Source organism: Mangifera indica, chromosome 3, assembly GCF_011075055.1.
Source record: "Mangifera indica cultivar Alphonso chromosome 3, CATAS_Mindica_2.1, whole genome shotgun sequence".
In the NCBI taxonomy this organism is placed as follows: domain Eukaryota; kingdom Viridiplantae; phylum Streptophyta; class Magnoliopsida; order Sapindales; family Anacardiaceae; genus Mangifera; species Mangifera indica.
This window is the reverse complement of record NC_058139.1, coordinates 4,577,217-4,599,300: the sequence shown is the minus strand read 5'-3', so window position 1 is coordinate 4,599,300 and position 22,084 is coordinate 4,577,217. Positions and strand designations below refer to the sequence as shown.

Sequence of the window (22,084 nt, the reverse complement as noted above, 5' to 3'; positions counted from 1 at the left end):
AAGGCCAGACTGAAAGATTTTGCCTCACATGAAGAGTAAAAATTATGATCTTCAAAGCTTGTATGTAATTTCAAGCCAAAATACATGGAAATTTTCCATTTACAACCTACTCTTTAAGGTAAGACCTAGGATAACCAAATCATAATTGTAAAGAAATCTAAAAACAATATTTAACATCTACTGGCTACATCTCATAAACTAAGCCCAAGGAAGCAAGAATTTTCATATCTAGCTTTTCTCCACTATCATAAATATACACAAAAACTACGCTGGTTCGTTCTGGTCACCCAGTAACTATTGACTTTCCTCTCGACACAATCCCACCATTGTAAGAGCTCCCCTGGTCATTCCCTGTTACAGTCAAGCAGTCCATGATTCATTAATTCATTCATGAAAAAAATATCTATAGCGAATTCTGAAATTTGAACTCTCACCTTTTGGGCACATTCCTGATCTGACTTTTGTGACTTTTGTCATGTGAAACGGAAGGAATTTTTGAGATGATCAATGAACTCTGCAGACCTTCCAACAGCTGCAGAGGCAACAAGATCAATGAACACTTAAATTTGAGAAACCAGCCAATAAAATCATTAACACAGTACGAAACCTAAAGATTGGGCGCAAACGAAATTGGACTGCTATTCCAGTATTTGATACCGGAATATAGTTACTGTTCCAGGACGGCTAATGAAATAAATAACATTGCAAGATTCATCAAGCAATATATCTTGATGAACAATGCTCTGCTTTGAAAGAGACATGCTAAATAGGCACTGGAAACTAAAATATTAGAGAAAAATGTATAAATTACGACAAATCATAATAGAAGAATTCCATGAAAATAAAACTTTAATCTTTTAAGCAGCACTGAAGCTACTGTCAGATTCCAAAAGTGATAAGCTACACATCAAGTGAGCTTCTATGGATCAAGAACAAAAGAAATATAGAAGGTCTAAAGGCTATATCGGTGGTAGAAAGACATAAAATGCACATAAAAACTTATTTGAACCCAAAAAAAAAAAAGAAAATCTTATTTGGATGCAAAAAAATGAAACCAAATTTCAGAGAGGAATTTGAAAGTCCGAAAGCTCACCCGTGACGTTGGCTGAATTCTGCGGTTAGATCTCCGAGGTTCAACTAGTTCAGATGTTGATTTTGCAGAATTACCACTGAAGACTTTGTCCTCTTCAATTTTTGTCAACTTTCCACCAGCAGGTGCAAGTTTCCCTTTAGTCACCCGTTCAGTTTTAGGATTTGATGCAGAAGCTTTCTTAGATGTGGTATCTGATGAGAGAGGCATCGAAGTAAATAATATTGGACCCTCTGGTGCTCCCTCAGCAGTAGACATGATGGATTGGAACTCACTCAGGTCATTCTTTCCAGTTGTGGTGTCAACATGCCTTGAAGAATTTTTTATTTTTGCCATGTGATCTACAGCACCGCCATCATCAGGAGCAGGCATTGAAGAACTCACCAAATTGTCCTTCTGCGGAATAGTTCTACCTGAAACATTTGGTGGCTTTCCAGACTTGAGAACCTTTGGTTTCGATACAGCTGCACGTTTTTCCTTTGGTTCGCTTCTAGAAGCATTTTTCCATCCACGAGATCCTGATGCTTGACCTTGAGGAATCAAATATTTTGCAAATTTAACTGAGTCATTTGCCCCACTGCTCTTGCCGGCCTGATCTACAACATAATGTTTGCTAACTTCCATGAACTTCCTCTTTTTACCAGGCTTAGGAACACCAAAAACCACCCCAGATCCCTCCTTCTGCAGACCAGCCCGTATCATTCTGAGTGTATCAGGCTTATTCTCATCTCTAGTATTTTTTCCGATATTAAATATTTTTTCACTTGCTGACAAATCTAGCAATGTTGGCTCATCAGGCTTCATGGATTCCATAAAGCCAATAACTTTTGACACTTTATCCTTCCCTTTGGACTGAACTGCAGGATTGGCCAACCTTGGTCGCTTTTCCTGCGGTGTATCACCCTGAAAAAAGAGTATTGACTTGGTATAAGTAACAAAATGAAAAGTTTGTGTTAATCTTAGATTGATACCAAAGACAGAAGCACAAGGAAAAAATAAAACCTCATGGGAAGCCTGGTTGTTTTCTGTTGAAGCGGACCATTCAATCCATTCCCCATCCTTCCAAATGAGAGAAGGTCTGAGATTCCATGCTCTAAGAGTTGCTGTTTCTCCTCGCACTGCAGGCAGAACCACAAGCATCACTAATTTCCACTCCAAAAGCACTACATTCTAGAAAAGCGAGTATATAACCTTCAAAGGTTGCCAATGGAACAAGACGAATTAATAGTACAAACCTTGGAAACGAACAGTAAACAATGTTTCATCTTTCTTGTTCTTTTCAGTGACAACTCCTTCCTCCCAACTGAAAGAATAGAACATATACATGAGCTAGATTGACACAGTAATAATAGAAAGCATAGATAGCTGAAGAGTAATTGCATAACACTTGTAGATAAAAATTGAAAGCACTGGCAATTAAATCAAGATTGTCCAAATCAATAATCCTATAGATGGTCAGTTGGGAGGAGGGGGATCTCAGGATCTACTATTTACAGAAAATACAGCTGTGCTAGAAATTGTAAATCATTTCTTTCTAAACCATCATTAAGAATCAAGAAAAATGAAAAATAATTAGTCAAACCACCTACTTTAGCCATATATGGTGCTCAAAATTATTATACAAGAAAATAGTGATGATGGGTTGAAAAATTACAGAAATGTATTATGTCACATGGATTTTTGGTTCTTGATGGGAAATGAACTTGGATGCAAGATTACTGAAATATGTATCACATTAAAAGTCAGACATAATAGTACCAACCCCCACACAAGCGTAATTTAATCCCGACTCAATAATTTGGCTTCATTCTTCTAATACACTTCATATCTCATGCAGAAAAGAGGATATGAATCAAGAGAAAGCATAAAGCAAAGTACTGGTGATATAGGACCATGAATGGATATACCTATTTCCCATCCAAGCATCAACTCTATCACCAACAGACCAAGTATACTCCCCCATAGCTGCCCTGCGTCTCTTCCTAGTACCTTCAAATGGAATAGCCGTAATAGGACGAGCAATGCGTATTTTGGGTGCTTCATCTCCTTCCCCATTAAGGACAACCCATTCCTTTAGCTTCTCTGAGCCTACATATTAAAGACCAAATATTTCACATATAAACAATCAATACATAAGATAAAGAGCAAATTCTAGTTCCAACCTTCTAAGAAAAGCCTTGTATGTAAGAAGACTTGGGGTAATTGGTATTTTCATTAACACATCATATTAGGCTCTTGACCTAAAAGAATCAGTCTTGAATAACGTGAAAACTCCTTGTCATATGGCACAGGCAAGTTTGCCAAGATGAGATTAATAACACTACTATGAACCTTCTTTTATGGCAAGATTCAACCATCAAACGCCCAGACCACCACGTGTGTGCATCACGGTTACAGAGAACTTTGTGCAGTAACATTAACATAGCATAATATATTTGCCACAGTGATCCATAAAACAAGTGCACCATATTTAAGTCAAAACTTCTATCTTTGAAATTTTCAATTTAAATAATATGTATTCAGTTGATTCGTTTAAGCATTTGGTCAGATTACAAAACAAAGATTTACCTTCACCTGAGGAAAGTTCAGAGTAACAAACATATGCCTTCCCATCCTTCAAACTCAATACATTGGCAGTGAACCAGCCTGCTTTCGATTGCACACCTTCCTTGAAAACCTAAGAGATGAAACGGCCAAATTATTCAACTTAAAGATAAGCATACAACATGACTGAACGGTGAGAACAAACTTCACTTCATAAAGAAGGAGCTTGCTGAATCTTCAAATTTATCAATATCCAAGCTAGAGTCCAAAAATCTAACAAGTAAAGAACTTACAGATGCAAAAATTTTACTTAAAATAAACAGAAATTCCCAATTACTCAAAATTCACAAACCTCTACTTGTGAGCCCTCCTTGATGCTGTTCTCTTTTGAGGGTTCGACCTCCTTTTCTTGCTCAATCTGATTATTCGTGGAGGCAGATCTTGATCCAGTCTCAGATTCAGGAACACCACCTATGTTTCTAGCAAAATCTGATGCTTTCCCGCCCTTGTGTCCTTTCGTACTCTTTCCACTGACCGCAACAGGACTTGAAAAGCCATCTACTAATCGAGCACCCTCCTCAAAAGACTCCCCAGATATATCTCTTAAAGTAGGTGATTTCCCTTGATTAGTGGTATGCATTTCTCTATTGCCCAAAGGAATCTCTTTTGAACTGTTGGCGGAGTTATCTGGGCCTTCTCTGATGTTATCCATGTTCGATTTTTCACCATTTACATTATTTGATTTCACAATCATCTGAGTTGATGCTTGGGGTACTTTCCAATATCCCTCCAGACCAGCTTCTATGAGATCACTCAAAGGCAAGGGATCACCCATAGCAACAATTTTTCCTGCTTGTGACACAGCTTCTGCAGCAAGCTCAGCAGCTTTTACAATGGCATCCATGTTTTCAGCTCTTTTAGAAGCAGCCGAAGCAGCTTCTAACTGCCTTCTAGCAGCTTCCCTTGCAGCGAAAATAGCCGAACTGGAACCACTTATGGCCTTCTCACCTTTCAAGATGGATGCAGGAGTAGCTTTTCCCAAATCTTTCACAGTGTCAGAAAGAGAAGGTGCATTACTTTGACTCGGATTGCTGTGACCATTTGAATGCAATGCTTCATCAGCCATCAGTTTTGCTTGCATAGCAGCACCTGATGCAACATTGGCAGCCGCAGCTGCTGCCTTTGCAACAGCAGCAGCAGCAGCAATTGCTACTGCTGCAGAAGCTAGTTTGCTTTCAACATCCAGTACCAAACCAGAATTTTTCTGCTTTTCCAATTGATTCCACATTTCTTGGCTTTGGCTTAAAGCAGCAGCAGCACAGGCAGCAGCATCCTCTGCTTGTGTCCTAGCCTCCTTAAGTTTAGAAAGGGTATCCTCGGACAAAGTAGCTCTCTGTTGTGTCTCCCAGTCCCCTTTTTTAAGGTGACTAGTAGAGATTGACGGAGATAATGGCATGATGACTTTCTCCATTGAGGCTTTAGACATAACACTGGCAGGAGTAACAATGGCAACAGATGTAGACACAAGACTAGTAACAATTGGGACTGAAACTGATTCCATCTGAGATTGAGAATGCATAATAACTTGTCCAGAATCCTCAGAAGCTGGGACCTTCTTTCTCTTCCTAGACTTTGGTTCAGTAGAACGCTGACCATGCAATTGAGCGCCCTTTCTTGGATCAAGCAAGGGAGAAGGCCTAGGAATGGCATTAGCAGCATTCATGCTCTGAATCATAGGTCCAGAGGGTAAATGCTTCGCACCAGAGGAATGGGGCACAGATGTTTCTTTTACAGGAGTGAGATGAACTGTTTCTGTGATAGGCAATACAGGAAAACGAGCATTAGCATCAAATGCAGAAGACTGTGGAGGAGCAACCCAAGGACCACGAAAAGGGGCTTGTGAAATCCAAGAACTGTTATGTCCAACAAAATTCCTGAGCGGTGGGGTTTGATGAGGTTGCAGGGGAGAAAGTGCCTGCTGATAATCCATAACAGCACTTCTGGAGATGCCACCAGATTGCAGGTTATCCACTGATGGGGTAGGGATACTCCAAAGTGGTGAGGAAAGGGGTGTCAAAGGGTTTATTATTGTTGAAGGAGTGCCCTTGGTACTAGATCGACCAAGAGGTGAGGAGGAAACTTTGCCTTGGTTTGCAACATGTTTAATGGCTCGGTCAGTAGTTCTAGTACCTGCAGATATAAATTTTGTTAAAGTTACATTAAACCATCACAAAAGCTATTGACCAGCTTGAAGTAAAAAATATACCTGGACGTGACTGCAAGGGTGTTTCTGCATTATTGAGGACAGGATTTTGACCATGATGCCTCTCCATGCATGCACGCCAGGCAGTCTCCCAAACGCTTTTTCCGCCATCTGCACACATGAATGCCAGGAAGTAACTTTGTGCTACATGTCACATGCACAAAAATATAAGAAAACCAAATAACACTAACCAGGTCCACCAAATGCTGATATCATGTAGGCCTCATCCGGTGCTGTACCTTGTCTGCATAAACAATTTCAAAGACAATAGAGTAGACATGTCAAATAATCATGACCACCAAACCAGTTTCAATTCTATTACTTTTCTTGTTCACACAGTTATCTGACAAGTAGAAAAAACAGATCTCAGAGATAGCCCATATCTGTTCAAAAAATGCATGCATATTTATACAAAAAATAAAAATAAAAAGACCAGCACATACATAAGAGCTCCATAAACAAATATCTGTGCACGCAATTGTACTTGCTGCATGTCTGTAAAAGGCTGCTGAAACACTGCAGATGAAGAAGAATTCAGATCTGGCAGAGTAGACGCAGAGGTAGCAAGAACACCAAATGGTTTCACACTACTGCTGTCCACATGCCCATAGTGCTGCAACTCACTTGATTGCACAAGCTGGCAAATCCCAGATGGACTCAGGGACACATTGTTTGCCTTTTCCCCTTTTTCTGATTTTCTCAATGTGGCAGTGTCCTTCACTGCATTTCCCTTTTTAGCACTGTCTTTTCCTGTTCCCTTATTAGATGCCCGCCTTGTCTTACGCTCAGATGTGCCTTTAGAACCACTACGTACATTCTCTTTATCTAACATCCGAAGACCTCCACGAGATATGTCTTGCACAGTAGAGGAATTCAATTGGCCAATGCCAGAACTTGAAGGAGATCCCTCTACAATCTTCAACAGTCACTCAGGATAAGGATAATAAAGTTAAATGTAAGATATAAACAGTGACAACATAAATGATAAATCCATAAAAAATTTCACAAAGAAAAGTACAGAATGAATCTTCCAAAAAAATATGGAAATATAACTGATGAAACAAATAGACAAAATTATAACATATTATAACTGAATAGCAAGAAAGTTTACCAGTGGCACTGTGGTAACTTGTACAGTAGAAAAGGGTTGCCAACTCTTGCCAGCTTCTCTTTCAGATGATTCTGCCAATGAACTGACCTCAAATGTGAAACTCTTCTCGCCTTGGGAGGCATCATTTCCTTTTAAATTTGGAGAAACAGACTGCAATTTGTTGGCATCTCCATCTATGTCTTCAGAAACCAGAATGCTCTGAGCCATAGATCCTTCCACTACTTTCTTTTCACTTTTACTCAGAGAAACTTCTGCAGCTCTAATAACTGTAGGAGATCCACAGGTAGGCTTATCAAGATCAGCACCACTGCTTCCACTTTCCATATCACAGAACTTAGGATCAGATTCAGAGAATGGGGTAGAACTAATAGAACCTTCATGAAGTTTTAAAGCACCACCTGCATCATGAATAATACCCAGACAATGGCAGGTTTAAAAATCATGAATAATAACTACAACAGAATAAACACCCAGAGATAAGTCAGCATGCATTCACCCCAAGATTTTTGCAGTAGATAGCACTTATACATCTCTCTAAAGAGGAGAAACTAATTGTTTTCCAAGAGATAATAGGACCAGAGAATAATCTATTCGAGGACAGAAAAAATTTTCAAAGTAAACAATTTTATTTCTTAATATGAAACAAGAAAAAAAACGAAGTCATTACAAGCAGAACCTATTTGTAAAAGACAAAAGACCCCAACAAACAAGATCCTTACTTCCTTCCCATGTTCAATCCAGGATAACAGCACAAGAGCTACTCCCCTATCAAGGAGAGGTGGTGGGGAAACAGAGTGTAAAGAATATATCTTGATTATTAAAATAGACTTTGATAACATCAAAGGGCTCACCATCAGTGTGTGGCACATCAATCTGCTGAAAACTCTTGTCTTCAGATGATAATATGTCATGATTGTCTTCCTGATCATTTTGGACAGTTGCACTGGGTATTCCTTCAAAGGGTTGAGTGAGCATGTCACTGCTCATTGGAATTGGTTCTGCATCTGAGAAAAAAATCATTTCTTGTCATCAGTATCATGAGTCTCAAACCAGAAACGTATTTAAAATATTGCCAGAAAAAAAGAGCACAGTATTTTGTCGAGTATCCAATCTTTTAAAGCATAAAATGCCATAACGCAAGCGGACAGATGGAATATCACTAACATTCTATAAAATAAAGTTATAACCACCATGAAAGTCTCTCTATTCATCTATGTGTGTGTAGAAATAGTCAATCCCTACTCCAGATATCACACCTCAGAATTTTCATATATATATAGAGGGAATAATATTTAATCATATGTGGTTGTACGCCATGCTTTTGTGCAAGATTTCCCTAACGTTTGACTTCAAACGATTGCTAACAGAAAAAAGAGACACTATCTCTCATATAAACTAGATAACCACAAGAGACTTGATGAAATTTTTTCATAATTGTCTTTCACAATTACTCACATTTTTTCACTCTCTTGCTCTCTCTCTCATATCTATCTATGCATAGCCAAGGAAAGTGACAGAAATAATAATATTCAATTATATGTGGTTGCATGGGCATGATATTGTGCAAAATCAGACTTCAATTTGAATTCAAATGATTGCTAACAGAAATAAGAAATATTATCTACTATATAAACAAAAGAATCACCAGAAACTTTTGAGGATGTCTTTTCATAATTTTCTTTGACAATTCCTCCCTCACACTTTTCAGAGATAACTTGTGCTTCAGCACCGTCAACCTCTCTCGTTGACCCAGGGACAGCAGGACAAGCTTTCATCTCCTTTGTGCCCTCATTTTTGACTTCATTAAGCACTACTTGGGGAGTGTTTTGGCTCTCTTCATTACAAGCATCCATCACTTGAACCTCTTGATGGATGACAGCTGCTTCTTTGGCAATAGCACCACTAGAATCCAATTGAACACTCTTCCGGGAATTACAGGATACCAAGTCAACATTTTCCAGGGCTGCAAAAATAAAGACTTAGTATTACAGGAAAATTTAGGCTTGTGTTTGAAAATCCATAGTAGATAAATTCACAATATACCTGATTCATCAATAGCAACAGCATCAGTGTGTGATTGAGAAACTACCAACTCATCTGCTTTGCTGCTTTGACCCAAAGAAGAGGAACCAACCTCTTTATCAATGATAAGGCATCCACCAACCTCTCGATCTATATTACTAGAATTGGAAGGGAACTCTGTGGTCTCCTTTACATCAAGAGAATTATCGTCATTACATTTACAAACGTCAATCTGCTTGGTAACAATATTTTCTTCATTTATTTCAGTGGAGTCTCCTTGAACGTAAGACGAAACATTGACTTCAGCATTTGAGTCTTCTCTGTGAATTCCAGAATCATCATTAACACCTTTAGTGGTTAGAGCTACTGATGATTCACCAAGCAGTTCAGTGGTGGAACATTCGACATTTAAAGTAGAAAGGTCTTCTACATAACCACTGCTGCTTCCATCACCTTTGCCCTCAGAAACTTTACTCTCATTCACCAATAACAAAGGTGCTTTAGAATCATCAGCATTGCTAATGTCAACTCTAGGCCTCTCAAAACTATTATCATGTTCAAAGGGAACTGATGATGCCTCATGAATATATACTTTAGATGAATCACTGATTTCAAATTCTTTCAAAAGGACCTGATTTCCACTTTTTCCACCCTGAGCATCCTCGTTGGATCCTTCCAATAATTCTCCCTTCAGTATCCTCTCTGAAGGTTCTCCTGCAATGTCAGTGCTACCTTCAGTCGCATTTACTCCTGGTCCTTCTCCCACAGATTCAATCCTTGAAGCCAAACAAAGTGGGTTGCCTGAGTGTGCAGAGCCTCTTTCAGTTAAATTTACACCTAAATTCTGAGCAATCATTTCAGCCTCTTGCCCAAAACCCAACCCTTGTTCTACCTTCTCTGTCAATAAAACATCTACATTTTCATTGATATCATTTTTCAGTTGTTGGACATCTTGCCCAATCAACTCCACACTGCTTACGTTAGTATCTTGGGCAGCAGTGACAATGCTATTAAATTGCATCCTTGAAGCAGCAGATTCTTCTTCTGTCCTGCCACTCGAGGATTCAACTAAAGTATCCACTTTCATTTCATCACCTATATCATTCTCATTAGCTGGAGGTGAAATTCCCTTTTGACTGATAGTGTCTGAAATTGGGTCATTTAAACCTCCATCAACAGATCTCTCACATTCATATTTCTGGGAACTAACATCAGCTAGTGGCTGTCCCCCGACCACATCCTCCTTTGACCCAGAAAAGTTTCCCAAAGCCTCATTTTGGGGTAGTGCAGGCTGTACATCTATAGCTTCACTTGCTTTAGAAAGACTACTATCATCATTTTTTGAACCCCGCTCCATTTGCTTTATCAGGCAACCCAGTTCATCACAGGCATCTGATTCCCTAGTAATAGTTTTTCCAGGAATATTTTCTTCCTGTCCAACTGATTTTAATAGCATTTCAACAGATTCTGAGGAAGTGGCCTCAGACCAAACATTGTTGTGCCTTGTAATAGAGCAAGATTCTGCAGCACTTGTTCTAAACTCTATCCCACTACTTCCTCTGGAGAATTCTTCGATCCACTGGTTATCTTCGTTACTTTCAATGCCAAGAAAAACCTCAGTCTCAACCAAACTGTCAAATCTTAAATGCCCAGGTAGGCTGTCATCAAAATCAAATTTGGGAAGTGCATATGGCCGTAAAACAGGAGGAAATTTGGTGCTCCCTTCACCAGCTAACTTAAGATTCTGGCTTTGAAAATCATTGTCATTATAATCCATGGGTGTATCCCTGCAACAGTACAAAGGTGAGCAGGAGAAACAGAGTAAGGGCATAATAATACAACACATATTACACATAGAACAAGTCCTCAAGTTCATAGAATATCCAAGCAAAGAGACTAGCAGAAACAACACACGTAGCATTACTATAGTCAAAGAAGTTCGCCACACTGATAAATATATATAGAAAATTTATATGCTCCTTGTTAACAATATCCCTATATTAATAGGTTTCTATGTTGCACAAATATTTCCAACAATCAGATGCCAAGCATCTAATGAGCTAAACACTATAAAACTCAAATTACCAAACATCATAAATAAAACTTCTGCATTCGGTTAAATCTGTCAGGTCTCATGAGTGAATATTTAGAGGTGAATCTGATCAGTGGATAGTCACAAACTTATGACAGATACCCAAAGTATAAATCAGAGTCTTGCAACTTTGTCAAAAATAAATTCAAGGTCACTAGAAGTATAAAATTGCATGGAAGTTGCGAGCAACAATTAGCTTGTAATCACAGAAGAAATAAAACTCAAAATAAGTCCACAGATAGGTTTCCATATTGCGTGGCAGTACAGTTCATAAATTATGACAAGGGAAGCCATTACATAAACATATTTAAAGAACTAAACATTTTCTTTTTGGTATTCATAATCGACACTTCTTAACTACCACCACAACTGTAGCAAAAAAAACGTAATTCAACTCTGCTAATATTCAATTCTACTTAAATACAAGAATAGTTTGACTTGTCAGAAGAACCCTATTTCAACGCCATAAATTTACCTTAAAAGTGACACAAGCACAAATAAACGCCAAAAGAGTCAACTAGCTTCAAACAAAAAGTTCGAGGATAATAAGGCGTAAAAAAGGAACTTTGTTAAACTCAACTTCACAACTCACCACTTCATGCAAAGTAAGCAACAGCTTTTTAAGCTCTACTAACACAGAAAAACCCTAATTGCTTAATTTATAATTAAAGTAGGAAATGAACAGTACCAGAACAAGTAAGTCTAGAGACGCTACCTCCCTCCATTCGGTGACGAAATCCGGCCCGTTTGATCCTCAGCTTCTCCTTAATCGTAGTTTCATCTGCTTCAACAAAACCCTAATTCAACAACGTCCATAATAAAAATCTTATCCTATTTATTAACCTAACAAATACAAAAAATACTGATAAATTAATTCAATTCATGTACTACAAAAGAAGAATTTACGCTCACCGGAATATTGAAATTTTCCGGCGGATGGAGTTAGGGTTTCGTGAATAAAAAAAGGTGAGCGTTTTTGACTGTGAGTAAGTGAGAGAGAGAAAGAGTTCTGTGGGGTTGTTTCGTTTTCTTCGCAAAAGAATAGAAAATGAGACTCGTGTGTTTTCAGGAGAACGGGAGATGTAATATAAAATGTGTGATGGTGATCAAGTTTCAACGATACAGTGGGGTATGAAAATAAAAATCTGACGGGTATTATCGTAGTGGAGTTGACACGTGGATTGTTGGTTTGCGTTTGATAAAAGTAACACAATTGGGTGAACGTTACCGTCTGTGAAAGATTATTGCTGTGACAGCACTGATTGGGAAACGTGTCGAAAATCGAGAAGCTCTGATGAAATTAACGGTTATGATGTTGTTGTGACATTAAGTGTAGTGATCATTGAGCCTATTGTAGAAAATCCAAAGTCATGTCTAGTGAAGGGACACGTGATCAGATTTACATGGCTCTTTTCAGGGAGCAGAATTTTAAATGCTTAAGACTCAACCTTTTTTAGACATAAAATTTGCATTTAATACATTTTTATAAAAAATGCATAAATCAGATTTGATAGATCATGGAATGGACATGCTTCTTTTTTTTTTTTTTTTTTAAATTCTCTTGTTATAAAGTTGAAGTGATATTATTGAATTCTTATAATGTCATCACGTAATTTATAATTATGTATAAGGCCAAAAGACTTATTTTCACTCAAGTTTTAATCTATTTCAAAACTTTTATTTATAGAATTTGAAAAATCAAGTATTCGTCATTTTTAAATTTATGTTAAAATTGTCAATTAAATAAAAAGATAAAACTATTATTTTAATAATATTATTAAAAAATATATAAATTTATTATATTTTTCCTTTTAGGTTTTGAAAGTTATCTAGACTCATATATTTTAAGTTTAAAAAATGATAATTTCACCCTCACCCTAGGGTTTGCATTTTTTATATATTTTTATCTTTTAGTCGCCGCCCCTAAGTTTTGAATTGTATATTTCACCTCTTGTACGTCATGTTTTGCTAAACCTGACTAACCTTCTCCTTCATCTTCAATTGACTGACCTTCTTATTTGTCTCCAATCAAATGTTCAACCTGAGATTGAGCCAACACTAGTCAAGGCTTTCGGCCCAGATATGGGTGGCCCACGATTAGGGTTTGGTTCACATGATTAGTCTTTGATTTGTGCTCCCTCTCGCTTCCAATTGACAAATCCGGGGGAGGAAATAGTTGTGTTTGTCATCAACCACGAAAGGAGGTTGATAAAGGCATGAAATCAACAAAAATCAATCTAAATCTCTAACTCGTTTTTGGTTGATTTTGACGTGATTTCCACGTCAGAAAACCACCAAAGAGGGAGAGGCTAATGACAGTTTGTATCTTGGGAAAAGAGGTGGTCAGAGACGGGGGGATATAACACCAAAAAAAAGAACAACAAATCATAAATTTATGGAGGGGGGGGGGGGGGGTTTGAAAATTTGGGAGCGGATGAAGAATTAGATTTTGAAATGTATGAAAGTCATCTTTCGAACTTGAAAATATAAGTCTAAGGAGAAAATTATTAATTTTCAAAATTTGAGAAAAAATTAGGATAAATTTAGATTTTTTTAATAATTTTTTCTTTATATTTAACCATGAATTCTAAGAAAAATTTAGGGAATGATGGGCATTTAGGTTTTGGCCTAAAACTTGAGTGAGAATAAGTCTTATTCCCTACTTATAAAATATATTAATGTGTTTGTGAGCCAATTGGAAAGGGTTCACGTGAGGCCAAATATTTTACGTTTCTGGAGTTTGGAAGCCCACCCAAATGGAAATTTTGCCAATTCTGATGCCAGAATCAGTATAGAATAAAGAGGTGACCCACTCTTTTCTCTTTTTTTTCTACAGCCAATTCTGTAATTCCATTGGCTACTCACATCGTGCTTCTTCACAACTTCATCTTATAAGTTAGGCCAACAAATAAAGAGGCTTTATTATTCTTCATCTATATTCACAAGTGGGTTTGATCCTAAAAATTCTGAAGTCTAAATTATTTTTCAATCCCCTTTTTTTAATTATTATTATTTTGTTACAGTCTGAACATAACACCCTCCATATCAAAAACATTATATAATATCATATTTCCCACGGAATGAAGTTTCATCTAGAATTCTTAAAAGTCCTCTCTTCTTTCCTTGTAAATTGATTTTCACTGAGAAGCATCCAAACCATACTCTCCACCTACTTTTATATTTCTTCTAATACTTTTTCAATCGATAAAATATTCTTTAATGAGCAAAAATTTTCAACATTTCAACTTTCATGATAAATTTGTTAACACTTCATTGAAGAAACTTTTATGTCAAGTTGCAACTTCCCGTTCCATTATGCAATAAAGCCACTAGTTACTGTTCTTGAATCAATGGTGTAATCATTCAAGAACCTGTTGGGTTTTAAAAAAAAAAAAACTGAAACTTGAAAATGATTTAAGCCCAAAAGGATGTTGCTTTATGAGAATAAAGATGTCAAAGTTAATCCAATCAGCTAATGAAACATCTAAAGATTTGGATGTATCACAAGATTTTGTAGTCGTGTTTTGAAATATCTGTGCCCAGCTGACTAGCCATGCTTCATGGCTTGTGCTAATTACATTGAGATTCCTCCTGAATTTAAGCAAGAAGAGAGAAATCCACACCCACACCATGGCTTTTCCATTAAGTCCTTGGAGAATACATACCGGAACCTTGAACTGTAAGGCAACCACTCAATAATCTGAGATGCCTTTTTGTTGGACTTCTGATCAATGCGTTTTTGTATCGAGTCCTGGAGCTTTTTATCAACATTTTCAGTAACCCACTTGAGAAGATCATCTGAGCTAATGCAGGCTTCCCTTGCGAACCTTTCTACCACTTTTGGCAGAAACACTTTCCTCGACTTCTTTACAACTACATTTGCTTGAAGAAACTCTCTTTTTGCGACATCTAGTTGCTCTTTAACATCTGAGGCCATGTAGACTTTTAACTGTGGAAGCCCAACAATTATGCTTTTAATCAACTAAGTTTGAGGCTGAAATAGAGCTTTATATGCAAACACTATTGAAATCAATAAGGGCAATATTTCAACTTCAACTTCACAACCAAAACAAAAAATAGCAATGCAACAAAGGAGTTACCACGGGATCTGAAAATGCTCCAGTACAAAGGGCAAAGCAGGCAAGCGGTTCAGAGTTTGGAAGACCAAATTTTGAACTGATAATTTGCCTTTCTTCACAAGATTTTTTCCTCAATGCAGTTGAAAGGATGGACTCAATCCACTGTAATATATGCAAAAGTCAGATCAAAGAGTTAGTATAGGAGTTTTCACTTCAATGATAAGATAAGCATTTTCTTAATTCAGGTAGTTTGTTGGGTAAATTATCTCATTGATCAACAATGGCAATACTTATATGGAGAATTATCTGGATGAGCAAGTGTGTTGTGTCTTAAATGAGAAAGATGAATACCCGTCCACTTCGAGGTTTGCGGAAGCAAAATATAGATTGCTCAATTGCATTTGCGCTTATGATATGGCCACCAACATTGTAGGCAGCCTGCACTATACAGAAGAACCATCAAATTCTCTGTGATGCAAGTCCTATTATAACAGTTTTTAGATTATAACATGTGGTTTAATTATTCTATTTTCATTCACAAGTTAAACAGAAAGGAAATTCAGTTAACAGAAAATGCTGTGGAGATTTGTTCTTGAGTACAATTATAAAAATACACTTTACAAGAAACAGAAATATAAACTTTATCAAGAGCTCCGAAGCCTGTCATGAGTGTAATGCTTTCTAGATTCAGGAAATTTGGTCTTAAAACAGTGACATCCATATAAATTTGCTTTTCCACGTATGGTTACTTTGATTTAAATTAAGAAGTGCACTACCTTGTGAAACAATGCCAGCCTTTGCAGAGAATTGTGTGGAATCCCATATGCTAAATAAGCCTGCGTAAAGTAACCAAGAATGTTATATATAGTTTCAAATTCTATTGGACAGAGCTTCTGATTAGTTATGTGAATTTTACATGCATAACAAGGGCGTTGTACACGTTGATCCAAAATGCAACTCGAGTTTTGCTTTCCATCTGACTCAGATTCACCCTTTCCAGTTGTTCTACTAGAATTCTGACATTGAGAAAATGAAAATTCAAGTCAGCACATCAACAAGGGGATATTCATAAAATGAAAGTTCAGTGTATGCATCCATTCTTGCATGTATTCTTAATATGTTTTTCCAATTAGATGCAAGAAGTGACAGACTTTATAACCCAAAAAATTGTCAATGAAAATCAAATAGAATTTAGCAGGTCTTCCAGCTGTATAACTGGTTGGTTCATTAAAAAAGTAATATGATTCATATAACTGAGCTTGATAAGGAAAGTCCTGGTCTTAAAACTCAAGTTATGCTTATGAGTGCATCCCAGGCAAATATCTTTTTTTCTTTTTATCTTGCTTATGGATGAATTGTGATTGCAGTTTTGAGATAATATGAAGTTGAATGTTATAGTTTGCATACAATAATACTATCATCTTTTTAGTCACATTCAATCTAAATTTCATTCAGGTTATGCAGCAATGGTCCTCCAAAAGTCAAGGGAAAATTTCCAATAAATGAAAGGTTATCATCTTTTATTATATAGGTTAAAAGAACAAACCTATAATTGTTGATCGCATACGATGCACGAGAGAATTGGCTCTTGTCAGTTGATATCCAAGATATTTCAACTGTGGACTTGCAAGACCAATCACTTTCTTCTCCAGAAACATGTCGAGGGAGCAAAACATTAGTTGATGACCGCGACAATAGAGGGGATCGATGTTTTCCAGGATTGGTGGAAGCTGCACCACAAAGCCAGCAATATACTACAGCCATACACCTGACCATCTCCTCGGACAACTTGCTTGGGCACTGATATAGATGATCTTTCAGAGTTTGTAGCATAGAAGTTTTCTCCATGGCTGGAACCTTTTCTTCTTCCTGACAATTTGATTGAATGAGAAATCTTTTGAACCACAGAGCAGAACATAGGGAGTGTTGTTAACTTTCAGTTAATAAAATTCAGGAGTATAAACTAAAAAAAAGCATTATAACAAAAGCGAGGGATACACATATTTGGAGAATGAAAAGCAGCAAATTTACGTGTCCTACCTTGAGAGGATCTGAACAAGTCTTTTCAAACTGAATATCACTTTTTCCATAGGATTGAGCGTCATTAGTCTTACAGGCTCTTTTCCCATAGTCACTTACAGAAACAAGAGCTTGCAAAGGTCTCAAAGGGAACTTTTTTGATGAGCAAAATGCACTTGAAATAATACTTGGATGTTTCTTAGATACATGCTTTGTATGAGCTGGAGAAGCCACGCTTGAGCTTTGCCCAGAAGGAGGCTGACTTACACAATGCTCAAAGATGCTCCTATAGAGAGAGAGCACATGCTGCTCACGATTAGCAACCTCCTCTTCGAGTAACTCAATCTCAGAAATCAGCTCCTTTGTCTGGAATACACAACACAGACAGTTCCACATTATTTTCCTAAACTCACTGTTCCTTCACTGAAATTAAAATTAGAAAATCTATGTATGAAATCCGACCATTTAGAGCAAAATCAGAAATGTCTGAGTTCTCTGATAACTTAGAAGAAAACAAATGCTACTAAGTATTCTCAGAACAACTAATTTCCTATTAGTGCAAATGATGATCTGTTTTGGCATCTATAGGTCTATGCACTACAATTGTCCTACAATTTAGGTCATGGGGGAAAATTTGATAGGATGAAGTATGACACATATCAAGCATCTGAATGAAGGTGTTCAACTACAAGCTGAACATCTCACGATCTGAGAAATCTTTCCTGTCATGTGATTGTTAATCAAACATGGAGATTCACTGATGGAATGGTTACAATGGCACAGTTCTTTAAGCATAAATGGCTAAGTAGGAGTCTGATTACCTGTTGATGTTGCTGCATGACTAAAAACCATGAAGTCAGACTTCGAAAAGTAGAAGTAAAAATAAATAATTTCTTCTGTATCGCAGACACAGACATATAAATCAAAACATGTTGGGAGAATATTATTTACTTTTCCTCACTAGTAAATAGCAGTGGCATTCAGCAAATGCTTCAAAATAAGCCTAGGCCCAATTTAGCAACGGTCCTGGGAACTCGAATTCCCACTGGTAGTGTTACCTGGGAAGCAAAATGTCTGTGTCCTGGAGATAAGGTGCTTGAAACTCTTCCCATTGCTCTCTCGAGCATCAAGCGCATAGATTTCTCTTGTTGCAGGCGTGACTGCAACTGCTCAATCTGCAATGTATTCATTTGCAGAAGATACTGAAGTCATGCCTTAGCCAAAAGTTATACAGGAAATAAAATACAGATCTTGATATAATGTTCCATGTGAACAAGGTCACCAGTGCAAGATTTGTATACACACATGAAGTCTTAAATAATATGCATAGTACAATTACTTAATTCTACAATTATATACTACTTAAAATACATTTCGAAATGGATTACACAATGAAAATAGTGATAGACAATCAAAATAATGCTTAAACATAAAACTAACTTTCAATGATAATGCTCACATCTTTTTCCAAGGAGGCTCGGTGGTTCGATGAAGCATTCTTGTTGATATTACTAGGGTGATCATGAAGAGGGCTCTGTGCCCTATAAGTTCTTGTTAAAAGTGGTGATGCCTGTTAAGTTCAAATGAAAAGAAACATATATAAATAATTAACAGAAGACATTTTTCACTATTTGATTTCTTAGTCACAAATATATAGCTGACGGTCTAAACTTCCAATCCTCTACTACTTCAAAGCATTGTTGGGGCTCTCATGTTAAAAGGTTATATGAAATGATTACAAAACAAAAATATTTGTGTTCTCACATGTGGTTCATCCTGTTCCTTCTTCTTTACGGAATGTGAAGCTCCACGTTTTGATGTATCCAAACTTCTATCAGTAGCACTGAAAGGAAAGATTATCAGAATCATAATTAAAATGTCAGGAAGGATGCACAATGTGCAGTAAAAAAGTCCAATGTTCATATTTCTACCACAGAGTCTATAGCTATTCAACTCAACTCAGGTAAGTCTCATAACAAATATTTTTTAGTCAGTTGCAAAAATTAAATTTCACCAAGGCCTCATTTACAAGGCTGGAACCATGCCATTTATTAAAACATATGAATATTTCTTACTTCACAACAAACCAAAATTAGGGAAGTCTTAAAACTTATGAATAATTCTTACTTCACAACAAACCAAAATTGCTGTGGCAACTTGTATCTAAAATGTTAAACAGGAAAAGTCAAGATAAAATGATACAGAAAAAATGTTTAAAGAACACAATTCACGTGATCAATCATGGTTGTCACGATACAATTTAATTTACATTGAAAGAAATATCTCAAAATGTTTTAAGCTCTTCTAGAACAATTTTAAGGCAAGTTTTCCTTGTGTAAACAAGTAGCCTTACTTCCTAATCCTTTCTTTCACATTACTCTCCACAATACTAAGCAGAAACTAGCCTGCTAATGAAAAAGCTAAGGAAATAAGGACCAGTTATATGTGCTATATCTAGATCTCTAGAAACTTTTTCTTAATTAACTCAGCTTCAACTTATTGTCAATTTCATATCAGGAAATTACTGATGTTCAACCCAGTTTGAACCCATCTAAAAAATATAAATGTTTCAATTTTGAACGGTTCATTATTTTTTTAAGTCCAACTAGCGTTAAGATAATCTTGAACAAGCCAAACAGCTTAATGGATCATTATGATAGATTGAGATAAGAACAGTTCAATATACGGTAAAAAAACACACAGAAATCCTCCATAAAGTGAAAAATAGAAACAAAAACATTTGAAGCAATTCTCACAAGTTCCATGACTTACAATAAAATCCACCACCAGCCACCAAAACAATGATGAAATAAATAAATAAATAAATAATGCACCTCTTAGATCGCCTGTGTTGAATATGAAAATGGGGATGTAACAAAGAACTTCCATTCTTTCTCTTATCAGTTGCCTCTTTATCTTCTTCTACATTGAAGCCATTCATTTTACAATTCATGATTAAACTCCCCAACACAAACTACCACAACTACTCTAAATTCACATTCTCTGTGTCTAAAATAAAATAATTTCTACACAGAGTCGCAGACTACCAAAAACCGAACTTTAATGAGTTATAAACATTCACCCGACACATATTTTCTGGTGATTTGTGAAAGAGGAAAGAGAAAGAAATAATTCTTTAATGGGAAAGCTATAATAGCAAATTAGGTTTGAATGTTTAAATGGAAGTGGAATTTTTTGAAGGAAAAAGATGGGAAAGTAATTAACTTACTTCTAAGAATGGGACCAGGTTGCTGGTGATGGAAGAATTGAATTGGATGGTTTTTGGGTAGTTGAGTGCATTGAATGAGATGATTTATTTCAGCTCTGTACTCTGGCAAAGAGTGCCGTTAGACTTAGAGACTATGTAATTCTTTTGAAATGAAATTGCAAGCAGTTGGGACCACGGCTTCCTTCAAGTAAATTCCCCGCCAGAATTCTGTCTGTTCCTCCTAAGGTCTGCAGATAACAAATTCAATACGGTTATTATTACGATGCACGGCCCGAATTTAAGAACCCAGTAAGCTTTTTTCTCCTAAAATAGACCACTCGCACAGTCAATAATGGCAGAGTTTGTTGTAGGCTCCAGTTTCAAACTGGGGTTTGCACAAGCGAAGGGAATTCTGGATTATAGAAAAAATTCTAAGGCCAGTTACTACTAAGAACTTATATACCTGGGTTGAATTTGGAGTGAGCATCAATTCTTATTTTAACTGATTGTTATACAACAATAAACCTCTAGCAAACAACAATGGAATTTAGCAGATTCATCAGCTATTGTATATATTTACTTATTTTCCTACGAGTTTTTAGTGAGCTGAGATTTAACGAAGGGAGTGGATGTGAGTCATACCTAGTGGGTCTTCAGTCAACAGCGTACTTGCATTTTCGGTTCTCCAGTGAACATTGAAGAGCCTACGTTGGAGTGTAGAGTTGCAATTTATTAAAACAAACAGGGAAAGGAGAAGAAGATTGAGTTCGTAAATTTGAGGAACTAGATAATAACTGGGTTCTGGGGTTAGAAAATTTATGATCAAATGATGCACAAACACAATGGACCATCTTTTATGACCCTGGCTTCTCTCTGACAAATTTAGAATGCACTAGTTTTTGCCTTACTTCAGTGACCTATATGCATATATGCAAGATAAATTAAAAGTAATAATATAGAATTAATACATAGGATTTATCATCCTGCTTTTATTTAGACAAATTCACTATCTCAATATCTTTTATTTATTAGAGATTCATTGATTTATCTTTTTATTCAAATAAATAATTTTCTCTAAATGTACGTAGAGGTCCTAGACTTACCATTTTCAACAGTTATTTTTTTAAGTAATATTATATATATCAATTTTGAATATAAAAATAAATATACATTTATATGTATCATCATTGGATTAAATATTATTATTTTTTTAATTTAAAATCACTCAATTACATCAAGACATATCAGGTTGGAGCTTTCTCATTCAAGACATCATTAATTTTCCATTTTCATCCTTTCCCCAATAGCCACAAAATCAGCTTCTAAACACCATAGAATCACCCCAAACAAATCAAAATCACATTTTCCGCAAAAATCGAGATTTAGTGACCTCTCTAGGTTTTCCCTTGTGCCCCTTTTACATGTTGGGAAGAATATTTCATAATTTTACATTCATAAATTCTGTGTCTTTTTTAAGTCAGTGTACATCTTCTAATACTGAAAATTGAAGTCAAAAGGCCATATCCCGTGAACCTCATAGATCTCCCATAAGTGGAAATCTGATTTTTCTGCTAAATTCTGAGGCTACATTTACTTATTGATTATTAGAAAAGTTGGGGAATTATATGAATAGAAGAAGTTGTGAACACCCACTGC

At 36.5% G+C, this 22,084-nt stretch overlaps 2 protein-coding genes across 9 annotated transcripts; both read right to left on the bottom strand.

The window, feature by feature from the left end:
* Positions 1–26: 26 nt before the first annotated feature.
* LOC123211201 lies at positions 27–12,192 on the bottom strand. Of its 5 annotated transcripts, none has more exons than XM_044629774.1 (17): positions 12,035–12,192; positions 11,811–11,903; positions 9,052–10,817; positions 8,654–8,971; positions 7,860–8,012; positions 7,009–7,406; positions 6,341–6,813; positions 6,089–6,141; positions 5,901–6,008; positions 3,987–5,824; positions 3,659–3,767; positions 2,998–3,178; positions 2,326–2,393; positions 2,093–2,208; positions 1,094–1,993; positions 435–532; positions 27–351 (listed from the first exon to the last, which is right to left on the bottom strand). In XM_044629774.1, the coding sequence occupies exons 3-17, from the start codon at positions 10,805–10,807 to the stop codon at positions 345–347; spliced, it is 6,576 nt and encodes a 2,191-aa protein (XP_044485709.1). In that variant the 5' UTR covers positions 10,808–10,817; positions 11,811–11,903; positions 12,035–12,192; the 3' UTR covers positions 27–344. The 5 variants fall into 5 exon arrangements, with proteins under 5 accessions (XP_044485709.1, XP_044485714.1, XP_044485710.1 ...); XM_044629779.1 differs by having other exon boundaries at positions 3,665–3,767; XM_044629775.1 differs by having other exon boundaries at positions 11,838–11,903.
* Positions 12,193–14,535: 2,343 nt separating this feature from the next.
* On the bottom strand, positions 14,536–21,311 carry LOC123211202. Of its 4 annotated transcripts, XM_044629782.1 has the most exons (12): positions 21,071–21,311; positions 20,450–20,676; positions 18,985–19,063; positions 18,680–18,790; positions 18,279–18,395; positions 17,242–17,586; positions 16,748–17,070; positions 16,118–16,217; positions 15,978–16,037; positions 15,553–15,639; positions 15,223–15,363; positions 14,536–15,071 (listed from the first exon to the last, which is right to left on the bottom strand). In XM_044629782.1, the coding sequence occupies exons 5-12, from the start codon at positions 18,354–18,356 to the stop codon at positions 14,697–14,699; spliced, it is 1,509 nt and encodes a 502-aa protein (XP_044485717.1). In that variant the 5' UTR covers positions 18,357–18,395; positions 18,680–18,790; positions 18,985–19,063; positions 20,450–20,676; positions 21,071–21,311; the 3' UTR covers positions 14,536–14,696. The 4 variants fall into 4 exon arrangements, with proteins under 4 accessions (XP_044485717.1, XP_044485715.1, XP_044485716.1 ...); XM_044629780.1 differs by lacking the exons at positions 20,450–20,676; positions 21,071–21,311 and adding an exon at positions 20,055–20,428; XM_044629783.1 differs by lacking the exons at positions 20,450–20,676; positions 21,071–21,311 and adding an exon at positions 20,055–20,432 and having other exon boundaries at positions 14,996–15,127.
* Positions 21,312–22,084: the final 773 nt, after the last annotated feature.